The 17,390-nt window shown below is 29.3% G+C and overlaps 1 protein-coding gene across 1 annotated transcript; it reads right to left on the bottom strand.

Moving 5' to 3' along the window:
- Nucleotides 1-9,339: 9,339 nt before the first annotated feature.
- On the bottom strand, nucleotides 9,340-16,938 carry LOC125836628 (probable LRR receptor-like serine/threonine-protein kinase At1g07650). The gene is made up of 23 exons (XM_049515825.1): nucleotides 16,769-16,938; nucleotides 15,606-15,677; nucleotides 15,424-15,492; nucleotides 15,269-15,340; nucleotides 15,108-15,179; nucleotides 14,944-15,015; nucleotides 14,789-14,857; nucleotides 14,628-14,699; nucleotides 14,474-14,545; nucleotides 14,292-14,363; nucleotides 13,781-13,849; nucleotides 13,411-13,476; nucleotides 12,669-12,731; nucleotides 12,536-12,571; nucleotides 12,406-12,440; nucleotides 11,869-12,245; nucleotides 11,601-11,796; nucleotides 11,278-11,412; nucleotides 10,952-11,070; nucleotides 10,610-10,820; nucleotides 10,180-10,420; nucleotides 9,823-9,973; nucleotides 9,340-9,699 (listed from the first exon to the last, which is right to left on the bottom strand). The coding sequence occupies exons 3-23, from the start codon at nucleotides 15,438-15,440 to the stop codon at nucleotides 9,355-9,357; spliced, it is 2,562 nt and encodes an 853-aa protein (XP_049371782.1). The 5' UTR covers nucleotides 15,441-15,492; nucleotides 15,606-15,677; nucleotides 16,769-16,938; the 3' UTR covers nucleotides 9,340-9,354.
- Nucleotides 16,939-17,390: the final 452 nt, after the last annotated feature.

Here is a 17,390-nt window from a genome sequence, read left to right as displayed (position 1 = left end):
ACATAAATGTCAGCAGGAGTCCAATCTATGTTAATTTCTATGTTTTAATTATTGTAATACCGATTGAATTTGGAGAGCCAACTAAAAATTTTGAAAGGATTTTTTTTATAAATTTTAAGTTGTTAATTATTATAATTTATAATATTTTTATTAATTTTAAACCAATATATGTTTTTCTCTGTCTCAATTACATGAGACATATGGAATTTGGAGAGTCAACTAAAATTTTTAAATATGTTAAGTTGTTAATTATTATATCTTATAGTACTATTACGTGATTTTCAAATAAAATATGTATTTTTTAATTTCAATTTATATGTCATTGATATAATTACATATATTAAGTAATGAAGAATTAATGTGTAAATTATGTGACACCTATGAATTTTGGAGTGTAAATCAAATTAGTTATATGATTTTAAAAAAAAAACGGTTAATTATTACAATTCATAATACTTTTTATATATTTTTTAAATGATATATATATATATATATATATATATATATATATATATATATATATATATATCTTTATGATATTGATATTAGTATTATAATAAATTAAATTTTATTATTTTAAATTTATGATCTGAATTGTCAGCCTGTGCCACATTATAAAATGTTCCAAAGTAGATATCAGATTTACAAAAATGTTGATGCCAGCTAAAGTAATAAAATAACATCTAAGGGCATGAACCTATATATGTATATATAAAGTTGAATATTGACAATTTGATGTGGCATCTCTCTATGACCAGTATTTGTATTCATATTTTTTTCCTTTTTTTGACATTTTATCTTTGTTTTGTATTTTTTATTTGTACTTAAAAAAAATGTATTTATGTCATACCCGATTAATTATGCCCTTTATAACATCCATTACACTAATATAAATTTAAGTAAATGAAAATGGAAGATGAAAAGATAAAAACTATTCATTTTTATAACTGTTTATAATTATTTAGCCTATAAAATAAAAACAAAATAGTTGAGCATTTATAACAAATAAGAACAAATTTCTTCACTTTGGTTCTTCTTCTTCTGACGATAATGATCAATATATGGTATCAACTTTTGTCGCTAAGATGTCCATCAAATTTCTAGGTCATGTGACTTTTTTAACAAAAGAAAAAGAGAGAATATCTCATTATTCTTGTGAAGACATTGATGTAAAGAAAGAGATTATGTAACAAAAAATTCTTTTCAAAATAAAAGACATTTTGAAAAAATGTTTATTCCTCCTACAAGGAGAGAAAATTCATTGTGATTGAGAAATTTATAAGAAGCCTGATTAGTGTTTCAAAGGGTAAGAAAAATTATTTGGAGAAAAAATCATTCTATTTATGGAATTCGTATCAAATTAGGAGGAGAACAAGCAAAAATTTATTTTGTGACTTGAAAAGAAAGAAAATTAGATATTATTTCTTTCAACCTCATTATTCTTCTAATTTCTTTCTTCTTTTATTTTGTCTTGATTTTTTGTATCTTTAATTAAAGTTTTTTTTTCTTATTTATCTTTAATTAAAGTTTATATATATTTTCTTAAAAAAGAATTTAAAAAGATGATCATATTTAGTTCCTTTCCTCATCAATGCTATTAATCTCATAATTAGTGTTATTTATATTATTTTCTTAATTACTTTTTTTTCTTTCATTTAATTATTTATTTGAAGAAATTAGTTATTATAACTTTATAAGAATTACACATGTATTTTTACATAATTGATTTGTTATTTTTAAAATTTTTGTATCATTCTTCATCTTAAAGTTTCTATCTATATGTAATAATAAAGCTAAAATAAAAAATGTGGGGTGACACCTTTTTAGCAATAGATACTTATTTATTCTGATCAATGTTTCTGACATTTTTTGTTATTTTTCCTTAAAATAATTGTTGCCTCGATTTTTAGTTTTAGTTTTATTTTTGTAGCATTTTCTAATTTTAAAAGACTGAAAAATTTATATTGAAAATTTACAAAATATAAAAAATGATATATTTAACTCCTATCATCATCAATATTATTATTAATTTGTTTTACTTCTTTTCTTAATCTTCATTTCATCATTAATGTAATTTATATCACTTTCTTAGATATATACATATATATATTTGTGACATTTCTTAGAAGTTAGGATTACTATTTCTATAATTTTTAAAAATTTTGAATTCTTTTGTCATACTAAATACAACATGTTTTATTATAATTACATTTAATATATTAATCAATATGTTGTACGAATGAAAAGAAAATTATCATTTCACAAAAACAAAGGTTAAAATATAATTTATTATGATTAAGGAAAGATAAAATTATTATTCCAATATCCATAAGCATATATAATACATTAAAAATTAATTGAAAAGCTGTAAATGGAAAAGGAATCACCATTTAAGGAATCATTATTTTTAATTTTTGGATCATTTCTTTATGTAAAAGTTTCTATCCATACGTAACAATAAAGTTAAAATAGAAAATGTAGTGACACCATTCTTACTAATAGATAGTTACTTATTTTTATATTTATTTTTTGACAATTTTGGTTATATTTTCTTTAAAATAATTATTGCCTCGATTTTTTTTTTAAGCTTTATTTTTAATTTTAAAAGATTGGAAATTTTATGTTAAAAATTTTAATAATAGAAAAAATGATTTATTTAACTTTTATCATCATCAATACTACTAATTTTTTTGACGTTTTTTCTTAATCTTCATCTTATCATTAATGTTATTTATATAATTTTGTTTAATCACTTATTTTTTGTTTTTAACTCTTTTATATATATAAAGTTGGATATGTAAATGATGATGTGACATTTCTTAGAAGTTAAGATTACTATTTATCTAATTTCTCCATTTTTTGAGTTCTTTTGTCATACTTAATACAATATGTTTTATTATAATTACATTCAATATAGTAAACAACATGTTCTAGGAATTAAAACAAAATTATCATTTCAGAAAAATAAATGTTAAATTATAATTTTATTATGATTAAGGAAAAATAAAGATCTTATTTCAATATCCCATAACCACATTCAATACATTAGAAATTAATTGGATATAACTGTAAATGGAAAATGAATCACGATTTAAGGAAAATAAATGTTTGCAATACCATAATAATTAAGGAGAGAGTAAGATATTATTTTAATATCCTAATTCGGAACTTTTAATCTACTACTCAATTAAAAATAGAATGCATTTAATAACATCAAAAAGTTATTAGTTTAATATTTTTTCTCATTGTACTAATTCAATTCAATGAAACTTAATTTTAAAGATAAAATAACAGCTTCATTTTAATTGTTGTCAATATATTTGAAAAAATTATTGTGAAAAGGCTTTTCTTGCACCTTATTTTAATTTTCATATACTATTATTATTTTTTCTGTCATTTTTCAATGAATTTTATTTCAATTTAAAATTTAATGTTTATTCTTAAAACTCTGACGGTACAAATGAAGGTGGAGTAAAATATAATAAATGATGATTCTTTTACTAAATAAGAAGATATAACGAAATTGAAAGGGTGACGTTTTTTTTTTTTGTAAATGGATAGGAAATTCTATTAAGGTATCTTTATGTCATTATTCAATATATTTTTAATATAAATTTCATTTGTTGATGCATTTGTTTAGTACTCCCTCTGTCCCTAATTACTTGTTTACTTTTCCTTTTATAGTTGTCTCTAATTACTTGTCCATTTTGACAAATCAAGAAAGAATATTTTTTTACCTATTATACCCTCAATTAAATGAGCAATTACTTTGAAAATTGCAGAACTTTTCATCTACTTCATAATTAATAGAGGTAAAATGATAAACTGACTATGTCATTAATTGATTTCTTAATAAATGCGTAAATTTAAAAGTGGAGAAGTAATTAGGGACAGAGAGAGTATTACAGTCTTATTTGACATTATGAGATATTTCTTAGACATTTAAGGAGAATGGTAGACCGAAATATATATTATATATTAAAGGATGAACTTCATGCAATGGAAGAATTTGTTATTAGCAAATACATTTTAACTTATTTGATAAAAAATATATTCTTCCTCATTTAATAGATGTAAAATTTGTGAAGCTTTATTTTTTTTTCACAATCTTCATATTATTAAGACAAATAATAATATTACAATTAAACAACAAAGTAAATATAAAATTAAAAAAATTATTTAATTTAAATGATCGCGCGAAGTGCGGCCAAGTTCTCTAATTTAAAACAAAAAAGTAAAATTTAAATGGGTCTACTATAGAATTCCTAGAAATCCAACTTGAATAATTATGCTAAAAATGGAAAATAAAAAGTGAAATAAATTTAATTGAGAGTTATCCTTCGTTTGTCCCATTTTATGTGAGACTTTTTATTTTTCGAGAATCAAATAGTTTAAGTTTAACCATAAATTTGCGTATGATATCTTCATTTTTTTTTTAAATTTGGACAAATTAGATAAATAGTAATGTTAGCTTCTAAGAAATGTGACATCATCATTTACATATCCAACTTTTATATATATAAAAAAAGAGTTAAAAAAGAAAAAATAAGTGATTTAAGAAAATTATATAAATAACATTAATGATGAGATGAAGATTAAGAAAAAATGTCAAATAAATTAGTTGTATCGATGATGATAAAAGTTAAATAAATCATTTTTTCTATTATTTAAATTTTTAACATAAAATTTCCAATGTTTTAAAATTAAAATTAAAAGTTAAAAATTAAAAAAAAAAATGGAGGCAATAATTATTTTATTAAAGAAAAATATGTGTAGAAAAAGTAGAAGTAGATGAAGCCAAATGAGTAATAATAATAATTCTAATAAGAACTAATGAGTAATAATAATAATTCTAATAAGAACTAATGAGTAATAATAATAATTGCAATGTTAGTCCTTGGTGTTAGTCCTTCTATTAATGTACAATTGTTTTTGCACATTGTACAACTAATTAATGCAGTGAAAAGTTAATGTACAAAATTGTATGCATGTTGTACAAGAGTATTAATGCAATGTTGGTCCTTTCCAACTCTCACTTCTAAATAAGATGAGAGTAATCTCTTATCAACATGGTTGGTTGACATTGTTTTATTCTTAATCAAATATTTTGAAATTTCAATCTTGAGTACGTAGAAAATCTTATTGAAAGAGTCACTCCTTAAATGGACCTTGCGGTGTTAGATCTAAATTTAATTTGGAGCTTCAATATAAGCTTCGAACACAGCTTGAAAAACCAAAAGAAAAAAATATGTACCTCTTATTTTAGATTATGATTTTTTTTCTAAAAAAAATACTATCTTCAATAATTTACTATCATACGAATTAAAACGAAAAAGAAAGGAGGAGTGTGAATTGAAAGCAAGTTGTGTCGACAAGACATTAATATAGTAGTACAATCATCACAAAAAGAAGAAATGATAAATGCAGTATTATACGACTTGGTTTTGCTTCACATTAGCTAAGCTATATAGAGTATGATGTTAATTTGACAATGATATTTCTACGTAAAAAAAAAAAAAAAAAACTGAAAATTTGTACGTATCGTTAAGATCATTAAGTTTCATTGAAATCAAACTAACAAATTTAAACCGAAGAGTACTACTTGTAGCTCCAAAAATTTAAGGACCATCCCTAATATGTCAGCTGTACTAATTAATGAAGAACTGAAAATTTAAACACCAGATTTAGATATTTATCTTCCTCATATATGACAGCTAGCATTCTTGAGTGATAAGTACCATTTTATGTAACATTTATTTAATAGTTATCTTAAAACATGAGATTTTTCTATATTTGAAAATAATTTTATTGTAACATCTCAATTTTACTCTCATTAATGACTTGACTTGTTGGATCACTCAGCACCATTCAATTAAAATAAATAGATATATAGAAATCTTATCCTCATCATTCATCACTACTATATTTTGCATAGATTTGTCTTAGGAAAAATGGTCTAAAATATTTTAAAACCATTTAATCAAAATAAGTCAATTTATCTTCTATTATGTTCTCGGCTAGCCAAATAGCTCAAAAATACATCGTCTATTAATGGTAGCTTCGAAAAAAAAAAAGGCTCAATTTTACCTTTGAACTATTTATTATGGAACTACAAATTAAGATACTATAGATTACTTTAGAGAAGTGCGGGTGTCAAAACGGTAACTTTTTTCCTAAAAAAACATAAACGATATATCAAAAAAAATTAAATCAAAAGGGCATAATCGCTCCTGAGGGAGCAATGTCTTTCGAATAAAATTAACAGCGTTTGCCGTTAAAATATTCGATTAAAATCGCTGGAGCAACGATTTTGTCAACAAAATTTATTTATTTATTTGAAAAATTGAAATCGCTGCATGGGCAGCGTTTTTTTTTTCTCAATTTTTTTTCTGAAAAACTGTAATCGATGCATTGGGCAGCGATTTTTCTCAAAGTTTTTTTAATTGTGCCTGTAATGTTGTTGGTAAAATTTGCAGTTCTGATGGATCAACTAGGTGGCAAAATACAATGAGATTCATTGCAAAGGTGGGGAAAATCATGAAAATTTATTTGAACATTTCTTTGATAAATCAATAAGCAACTTATATAATTAAGAAAAAAAAATTAAAAATTAAGGAAAAACGCTACGCATGCAGTGATTTCAATTTTTTCAAACAATTTTTTTTTTTGATAAAATCGCTGCTCCTACAGTGATTTTAATCGAATTTTTTAACGCCGCCAATGGTGTTAATTTTGTTTGAAAGACATTTTGCCCTTTTGATTTAAATTTTTTTGATATATCATTTATGTTTTTTTGAGGAAAAAAGTTATCGTTTTGACTCTAAACAGTTACAAAAACTAGCAGACTGATCAAAGTCCATGCACGTGTTAGTGAACATTTTTTGCTACTTATTTACAGATCAATTGGCCAGGAATCTTGATTGGAGATGCTTCATTTTGTTTGTGAATAAAGAGAGTTTGATTCCTCATCTTGTAATTTTCTTTCCCTGTCCTAAATTTTCTTTTTAAAACTAAATAAATTGATTTTGTGATCCATTTCAATTTTTATTTTGATAGCGTCACTTGTGTGAAAGAAAATATTCTCTATATTGTCATTCAAAAGTAGTCAAAATACTACAAATGTGTCTGTATGATTCAATAATCAACAAAAACTGCTTTGTGTCTGTACCCCACCAGCTTGAGAACATCAGTGGAGACTTTGACTTTCTTATACTATATGTTTGACCTAAACACAGGGGCGGAGCTACTGTATATGATGGGGGTCGAACGAATTCACTGGCTTTTCCGTAGATTCTATATTTATATTAAAATATGAAGTGAAATGTATATATAGATTTTTTGGGATTAATTTCGTTTAGTATTGTACTGTTTTTGGGGATTAATTTCTAAACTTTTGTTTATATAATTTTTTTAAAAAAACAGAAAATCGGTAAGGAAATAGTATTTGTGTCGTAATAATTTTTTTTTAAAATAACATAAAATCGATAAAGGATTAATTAAAAACATGCGTGGATTTATATATATAAAAAAAAAAGGAAAATAGTATTTGTGTCGTAATCTAAAACAATATTTGACTATTGATTTCTACTCACATTCAAAAAGTTTAACGCAATTTTTTTCTCCAAAAGTTAGGGTTCTTGTGAAGTTAAGCTTGATATAACATTTGGCTACTGCAACCGTGGAAAAAGTTTTTTCCTCAATGAAGTTCATTAAAAATGACTTGCGAAGCAAAATTGGTGATGACTTTTTGAATGATTGTTTAGTTTGTTATATAGAAGAAGAATTATTTGAAAGTGTACCTAATGATGTGATTATTGATCGTTTTCAAATAAACCCCAGCTAGTATTGAGATTGAGAGCCATAGATTCTTAAACTTATTTATGAATTCCGCTTCAACATCACCTGGTAGAAATTAATCCTTAAACTTCAGAACTTCTTGTTCTTCGTAGCTAGACAAGCACCTAGATGTAAATTCTCAGGCTTGACACCTCGTCGAGTGCAATTGTAATGTTGCTTATATTCATATAATGTTTAAGTAATTTGTCGTTTTTAGTTAATTAAATATTTGTATTTGTTCGTTAATTTGATGATTGTTACTTTAGGTTAAGATTGTTGTTCTTTTTAAAAATTTAGAACTGACTGACCTGAAATCTTGGCTCCGTCTCTGCCTAAATAAATAGTAGATCTTTATTGCAAAGTCATTAATTAGTTCCCTCATCGTGATTTATATTTTAAAAAGTTCAAGTTTGTCCAAGTGTAATAAATATATACTTTAAAATTATACAAAGATTTGGTTTGCGGTTTATTGATTGGCTTCTCCTAAAACACTTATTTAAAGAGATTAAAAAAAGACAATGTACAAAATTCTGTCTTCTTGATTAAATATGAGGGTTTCGAGTTTTGAAAAAATGATTTTATATGATCACTTACCATTTGAATAAAAAAAAAAAATTAAAAAAAATACTCATATAGAACAGCAAAATTAATGTGTAAAAAAAATAATGTAAAAGACTAAATAAAATTAATTATTCTAGCCGTCCTTTTTTCTCTTCTAGATATAGGCTTGTCATTAAAGTCACATGGGAAAACTGATATTTTTTTTTTCCTCTTACCCGCTGTCGGTACCAACTTTAGAATTACTTTTGAGTAAAGATCCTTCAACGGAGTTTGTATTTTTCATTTTTACGATTTAAATTCGAGATCTCGCTTATTGAAAGTGCAAAGAATCATTATTATTTCACCATTATTTTTTATGATAATGTATATATATACTATTTAAATAACAAATTAGGTATATCTTTCTAATTAAATAAAAAACTCTTTAAATTTATATAGTCTTTGTATGTTTGATGAGCTAATATCTTATATGATCACTTAATTAAGATTTATTTTCTTAAAAAAAGGCTCCAAATATTGATATTTTACCTAATTAGTCATGATTATGGTAGTTGAGCGTGAATGTCAGTGCTCTATAACTGACTAGCAAGTTGAGTCTAATTAATGTGAAGTGTTATTATGTACCACTAGTTGACTGTGTCCGTCTTCATCTGAGTTAACTAAAGGGCTCGTTTGGCAGGAGGGATAAGAGATAACTAATTTCGAGGTTAATTTTAGGATGAGTTTATCCATGTTTGTTTAGTATAAAATTGTTGGATAATTTATCTCAAAAATGTAGTGTTTTGGAATTAATCTCAGAATAACTTGTTTCCAAACCAAACAGTCCTAAATGTTATATATAGTTGGCAATGGATGCTCAGTACAAGTAACCTCATAATTACAATAGTTGCACACAAATATCTTATGTTTGATAAACCACCAAGAAAATACTGTCTCGAAAACATTTATAGTGTGAATTTAAGCTGATGTAGAGGTAGTGTAAGAGTAATCTGTAGTAATAGTATTTGATGAATGTGTAAGTGGTTGGCTTTCGTTCGTATCTTCATACTTGTCTCTTAACCCTTGAAAGTTGAGAAGATCATAATCATCATAGAATCTTGATTCCATGGTAAACTCAGGGAGGTCAAGATGATTTTCAAGAATTTTGACTACAGCAGACATAGTTGGCCTAAGTGCTGGAGATGGACTGGTACATAGCAAAGCTACATTTAACATCCTTAGAGCCTCATCCTCGTTCAAATCACTGCCCAATGTTGCATCTACTACTTCCTTCAGTTTTCCTTGCCTTTGTAGAACAAGAGCCTGAATATACAATAAAATGCAAGCCACATGTGTTATGTATATTGTCACACGTGTTGTAGACATAATGAAACTTTTAGATGAAATGATCATGCTATTCAGTTATCAGGGATTAGGAGTCCTTACCCAATCTAGGAGGCACACAAATTTCTCATTGGGGCGATATGTCATATTGCTTTTCCCAGCAGCAATCTCTAATGCAAGAACTCCAAAACTGTAGACATCTGCTTTGTAGGTCAAGTAACCCCATAGTGCATATTCAGGAGCCATATATCCTCTGCAGAACAAAGTGAGAACCTTAACTTCATGGAGACAAGCAGGTCAAAGATATAGAGATGTTCAATTTGTATTCTTTTTTTTTGTTTTGGTGTCGTTGAAGAATATTATGACACGTAGAATTAACCGTACTGTGGCTATCAATAATCGATACATTTCCTCTTTAAAGAACACAAACATGAATGAGAGACTTGTCAGAAAGTTTACATGGTTCCGGCAACTCTAGTGGTAATATGTGTGTTATTATCATCATCATCAAGTCTGGCCAGACCAAAGTCTGAGATTTTTGGGTTTAGTTTCTTGTCAAGAAGTACATTTGTTGCTTTGATGTCCCTATGAACAATTTTTAATGACGATTCTTCATGTAGGAAAGATAAGCCTTTTGCTATCCCAATGCAGATTTTTTGCCTGGTTGACCAGTTTATTTTGAGCCGATGTTCTTCTGGACCTGCATTTTAATGTGAAGTAAAAATCTATGCATACCTTCTCGTAAACACACACGTTAAGAAATACATATTAACTTCTCATTTTAAACTCTTTCGGTAATTACCAAAGAGCAATCTTTCAACTTGTTTCACTTTTAGCTTATTTTCTGCTTGACTTATAACTAAAACAATGAAGAAGGATGATAAATTACCAAATAAAGCACGAGCCAGGCTATTGTTCTCCATGTACTCGTACACCAGTAGCAGGTTATTCCGTTCAGCACAACATCCATATAGTTGTACAAGATTTGGGTGCTGTAAACTAGAGATCATACCTATCTCATTTACAAACTCACGCTTCCCTTGTTTCGATTTAGATGAAAGCTGCTTAACAGCAATAACTGCACCGTCCGAGAGTGTACCCTGAATATTAATATAAAAGAATAGAAAAACAGGTTGATTAAGGCTGTCTATACATATTACTTATGTCCAGCTGTTACAGCAGACCTAATAAAGTAGAAAGCTTGATAGTTAGAGGTAAGATTGAGATGAACCTTGTAGACAGAGCCAAAACCACCTTCCCCGATTTTATTTGCAGCGTCAAAATTGTTTGTGGCAGCTTTGATTTGTCTGATGGTAAATACACCAGTCATTGAATCTAGTCCTCTTGATTCTGTACATTTATAGGAAAAGAGAACATTTAAAAAGGGAAATGACTTCATATAAAGTGGAAATTATGTAATATGAAATGCATTTAGCCATAAATGCTTCTTTTCTTGAAAATCCATTATTTTCATTTTGATAACAACTTTTTCAAGAAATCGCGGAGAACAGATTATATGTATGTTCAAATAGGCTACTGAGGGTGTAGTAACATCACCTTCTTCCTTCGCTATCTTGTTTTTGTGTCTCTTCCAAGCAACAAAAGATATTATGAAAATGAGAATTAGTAAGGACACCACTGCTCCAGCTATGATGGGAACCAACTTTTTGTGATCAGGAGGGGGCTTGAAATCTATGATACAGAAAAAATATGAGTAAGAGTATAAAATGCACTAGCATTTGTTTGTTTGTTTTTAATATTAAAGTGATTGAGCAAATAATTCAAGTTTATTCTCTAGGCTCTCTAAGAATAAAGTAACAGAATTAATCGTGGGGTGTGTTTAAGGGTGTCCTTTGTAAAAAGAGAAATAGTAGAATTACTAGCTTCAAAAGAGATGGCAGAAACTAAAGGGCCATAGCTTCCTCTTCTAGGGAGAGCAGCTGTTCCTTTCCCAGCATACTGAAAGCGCACTTCTAGAGTGTTGTCTGCTACAGTTGCATTGAACTTTATCGTGAAAGGTTTATCAACTCCTCCAGCATCAGTTCTAATATCAAAATCTTTGAGCTTCCTCTCACCCTGCATCCAGTTTAAATTGTGAGCAAACTGCACCTAAACCTTGACTTAATATTCGGATGAATGTTAATTGACCTGAATATAGACATCAAATATCCGTTTTCCAAGACTTTGGAAAGATCGATTGTCTCTTATAACAATCTCTGCAAAGTGCAGCGTCACGGTGTAGTTTCCATTTGCTAAACAACGTCCGTAGTAAGTCAGAGATGAAGCTGAGAGCCGAGCTGTCGTGTACAGTTCAGAGTCATTTCCCTTAATGGCAGATATATTATTCGCCAGGTAGTCTTTCGCTGTTATGGACTTATCCCAGAAGTATCCACTGTTGCTGGCTCCCCAGCTCTCTTTCGAGTAAGTAAATTTTGCTGCACCTGCTGAATCTCTATCTGCTTCATAAACGGTGTCCCCAATAGTCACACTCTCTCCACCACAATTTATGTGCACCGAATACCATTCTGTATAGAATTAAAGTGGAGAAAGTTTCATTGGATATTATGATTTTCATGCAAAATACAAGCAGAAGACACATGATTTAACTTTTGCCTCTATCAAACTTGAGAAAACATTAATATTATATTAACAATGATCAGAGCCTAGTAGAAGGTGTAAACTTACTCTTTGAACATCTTGGCACACATTTCCCAAGTTCTCTGCATTAAATTTGAAGGAAGAGTCAGAACTCAGAAGGCATGAAACGGTTAATCATGATAAATCTAGTGTCCTATAAGACAAGTTAATGACTTACGAATTTTTCGTTCCATTATAGCTTCTGAATAAGTTTCTGAGAAGAAGAACGAAATTTAGCTTAGAAATGACTAAGAACCTGTACCGCGATAAGAAAATGAGTGGGAAGAAGGCATAAGGTTAAAGACTCATACAGGGTTTCCTGACAGATAGGCTCAGAGCTCTCACTGAAGTTGTTGTAAGACAGGTCTATCATGCTGCAAATAAGATTTGTCAGTGTTTTTCCAATACTATCAATGTAATGAAGGGAGTTGGAATATTTGTGCTTTCATTGCAGGATGCAAATGCTAGTTATAATACCGGTGGGTAGTAACATTTTTATAGTCCAAATTAAATTAGTTTTCCCAAAATCAATAGGTCTAATGTTTTCAAGCTCTTTTGTGTCTCTCATTTACTTCTTGATTGAGAGAGTAGAAAGCCGGAAGGCTTAGTTCATCCTCTATAATCAAATTAAGAAGTTATGAGAAATGACTTTGGAATGCTTACATATCTCATCTTAATCTATCGTTTTCCAGAACTCTATGACGATAAAAATAGGGCATGGAGAGCATGATGTTTGGAGGATAACTTAAACCTTTATTCACCTCTATAGCTTCTAAATTTGGAGAATACTCTCTTTTTGTTCAGCCAAATTCCTAGCTTGTAAATACAGAACCAAGTTGACAGGTTCACTAATGCATCTCAACAAAGAAATACAAGTTCCCGGGAGTGCATGAAGAATCAGCAAGCTAGTATCGATAAAAAGAAATTCTTTAAGGGATAGTATGTTATGCTTATGGAATCTTAAGTTCTTGAGAAAAAAAGATAAATTGGCATTCTTATAGGCATGAGTTGATTTATATGCAAAACCATGCTGATCAAAGGTAGCAAACTTACTGTTTCGAATTTCGACTTTTGACCCAATCTGGGATTGGCCCAGTAAGTCTATTTCCTACCAGGTACCTAGCAAAGAAACAACTTCAATTCAACTGGAGATAGCAATTTGAACAACAAAATTACATAAATGAATCAAGGTCAAGAAAGCCCATAAAATGTCAGACACTAAAAGTTTCTCTGATAACAAGCATGCTTTGAACCCTCAGCAACTTGCACATCCATGTCTCAAGGGTTTAAATTTTATTCATTTTTATTTTCTGTTAGAGAAAATAACTTAGCATTGTTGAGAGTATAATGTCAACGAATTGGCAAGCTAGTTAAAATAAGAATTTGAGTGTCACATGTTTCATCCTTATGTTATGTCACTTACAAGAAGTCCAACTTCTTTAGACTCTCAAGATTTGGGATCTGTCCTTCAAACTTGTTCAAACTTAGATCTCTGCAGCAAAGGAAAACCATAATCAAGCCAGAAACAAGGGAAGTATGCAAATGAGGTTTTAATTTCTTGAGATTCTAAGCTAGTAATAATAATATCATGTAAATTTACAGTATTTGGAGAAAATGATGCTTTAAGTAACATTTTTCGAAAACAAGATTCCAATTCATCCACCAAACCTGGAAGCCTTTCCCTTCTCCTCTTGGGGAGAAATTTACCTGCATACGGTCTTCATAAAAGGCATACAATAAATGCTAACACATAATCCATACACAATTCCAGTGAACCCTTTTTTCTGTCTCCTGAAGTTATAAATTAACAGAATTCGCATGACAACAATAAAGAAAGGCTCGCATTGATGGCATGCACGATTAAGGAGAACGAAATGTATATTAAGAAAGAAAGAAAGAACAAACATCAGAGTGAAGGCAGATAGCAGACTTACAAAAGTTTTAATTTAGGCATATTAGTTATGTAAGGAGGAATCTTCCCAGATAAATTACAGTTCCTCAATACCCTGCAATCACACATTAGTTTCAGAAAAATAAAATAAAAACACTTCCCATTGACTGGGGAAGCTAGTGGAACTATTAATGCATAAATCCAAACTTCACGTGAACTACATACAATCTAGTTAGGAGTGTCATATTCCCAAGCAGTGGAAATTCTGAAGCACCTCCAGTCAAATCAGTGATTCTCCTGTACAGACATATTATTAAAGTTAAATTCTAACCAAACAGAAGAGTACCAAACAAAGTATGCAGCACAGAGAACAACTCACAATTCGATCATTTGAGTCGAGACAGAAATGATTGGAGCTATAGGTCCTTCAAAACCAGAAGCTTGAATCTCTCTGTTAACCAAGCATAAAGTCTGAAACAACTTGCATAAATCTAGATATTGAAAGCTTTTATATGCATCAAATGGTTTGAATATGCTTACAATCTTTGAAGGGTTTTAAAACTCTCAAAGCTAGGAAGTTTTCCTGTGAAGTTGTTACCTCTCAGCCTACTGCATAGGTGTCAAAAATGGGAAGAACTCAGATAAACAGGAAATACAATATGACCTAGAGGTAACGTGTATCCGAAGGCACTTACAGTTCTTTCAAATTAGTGAGTTTATTGAGTTCCTCTGGTAACTGACCTGTGAGATTATTAAAACTAAGAATGCTGCACAAAGCAAAAAAAGCAACTAGCTTGTCAAAATATTGCAAAAACACAAATTTCATCTAAAGTCATGAGGATAGTCCGGAAGGCCTTACAGAACCCGTAGATTAACCATGTCTCCGAGTTCTTTTGGAACAGTTCCATTAAACATGTTACTTTCCAATCTCCTGAAAGTTTCGCAGTCCAGCTCAATAAATGTTAAATGAATTAAGGACTACTATCCTTTGTATGTGAAGTGAAAGATAAAAGGACATACATATAAACTAGTGAAGTCATGTTTCCTAAGTACTTTGGAATTGGTCCGGATAGTTGATTCAGCATAAGAGACCTGAAAACCATCATTAGTTAAATTCGTGCAACCTTGTTATGTAATGCCTGAAGTATTAAGTGGTTCAGGTGCAGCGTGCTCACATATATTCTAGTTTCATAGATGTCCATTCAGGGGGAATTGTACCACTCAAATAGTTGCATGAGAGATCACTGTAGGTCAAACATTGAAAATGTATTTTTATCATAGTGATTTTTTATCTTAAAAAAGAAAAATAAAGTTCCTACTGGTTTTGAACTCATAGATTCAAGTGAGTTAACAGTACATTTTGGTGAGATTGGGTAACTTCACCAGGGATGGAGGAAGAACACCAGCAAGATCTTGTCCTTTGAGTAATCTGTAACATTATAAGAAAAACTATCAAAAGTCAAAACTATAAAACAGATATTTGGGTGTGTTCTGAGGAAAATATTGGCTGAAAAATGTCCATTAATTTCTTTATGTTCCGTTGGTCAATTTTTTCAAAAACATTGGAAAACAAGTTCCTTGAAAATGAGACTTTCATAGTGGAAATAGGGAAAACAAACAAGTTTCACAAATGACATTCTACATGTACTCCTCATCTTCACCCCACCTCCACACTCCAACCCCATCCTGTCTCTCATAATATTTGTCTAGATTATATACAACTGCTTTAAGATAATAGTTTTTACTTAGTTATCCAACACAAGAAAATAACTTAAAACAAAATCTTTATTTTCCTAGAAAACCCAACAGACCACACCCTAAATAACAATGCATTTTGTATAAGCAAAAAAATCCTAACCAACTATTTGAGGACTTCCTTAGTAATTTTCCCACAGGGTGCAATTAGTTAAATGAAAATTTTATCTCAAGAATGTAATACTAATGCCTACTATAGTATTGAAAGTTGGCTCTTTGATTCTGTGAAGCCCAGTAAATAGATTTATAATGTTTAGATAAATAAAAAAAAGTTTTTAAGTATTTTGTTTTATATCAAAATAACAAAAATAAGTCAAATGTCTCAAGTTGAAAATCCTATATGACTTTAGATTTATAAGTCAAAAGCCATCAGACCATCCCAGCATGCTTTAAGGCAGTGTTCGTTTGGAAGTACCGTTTGGGAATTTGAAAAAAAAATAATCATGATTTTTAATAAAATTTTGCGTGAAAGATATCCGAAATTGAAAGATACATAAAGGAAATAAAAATAAATTTGGTCCAAAAAAATATAATCAATCAAATCCAAAATTGAGTCATGCAACAACAGCACGAGGAGACTCTCTTCTTCAAGTCTCAACTTCTTTAAAAGTTGGAAAAAGTACTATATATAAGCACAAATTAACTTTATTTATACTTCATTTTACTCTATTGCCTCATTCACAAACTTTAACTAAAAAAAACAAGAGAAATTGGAGGAAAATAAAATTATAAAGATATAAAAAGAGGCAGAGGAAGAAGACTTACATGCTTTGTACATGACAGGAACCATTAGGGGTATCGCAATTGCAGGTTACATTGCTCACATACACTGACAAATCATCCGTTCCTGGTGTAGTCCAGCTCGTGCTTTCATCACAAGGATTCACATCAAAATCCCAATCAGTTTTCCCTAACTGCTCCCCTATTTCTCTCAGAGCATTTTCTGCAAAATCGTAAAATTAGTCGGATATTTACGTAATCACGCTGCAGTTTTACAACAAAAGATTCAAACTCTAATTTATATGCTTATGAGAGACAGACATTACTTTCTTCTTCAGGTAGAATACCGCGACCATTTTGTGCTTCGCAAACAATTAGGAGTAAGCTGAAGGTGATGAGCAAAAATGAACAAGTGCAGTAATAAGAGGATGGCGTCATCTTCTCTAAAATGCAAAAAAAAAAAAAAGTTGAAGTGAATATGCATATATACATAATGAAGATTTATCGAATATATAGATCTAGGAATGAATGAGATACATATAATATAATATTATTAGAGAGTTTCTGAGAATGTGTGTGTGTGAGACATGCATGTTGAAAAGGACATCAAATAATAGTACTGCACAAGTTTGTTTTGCTCCACGCTGTGATTTCTCCTGCCGTTGGA

The sequence above is a fragment of the Solanum verrucosum genome, unplaced genomic scaffold, assembly GCF_900185275.1.
Source record: "Solanum verrucosum unplaced genomic scaffold, falcon-dt-bn FXZP01000278.1, whole genome shotgun sequence".
Classification (NCBI taxonomy): domain Eukaryota; kingdom Viridiplantae; phylum Streptophyta; class Magnoliopsida; order Solanales; family Solanaceae; genus Solanum; species Solanum verrucosum.
This window is presented reverse-complemented; position numbering and strand designations above follow the sequence as displayed.

Coding starts and splice junctions, on each gene's coding strand:
- LOC125836628 (XM_049515825.1), bottom strand. Junction 14,546..14,627: donor TCGACTCAAATGATCGAATT/GTGAGTTGTTCT, acceptor ATGTCTGTACAG/GAGAATCACTGATTTGACTG. Junction 9,974..10,179: donor ACTAGAGTTGCCGGAACCAT/GTAAACTTTCTG, acceptor TTTGTTCTGCAG/AGGATATATGGCTCCTGAAT.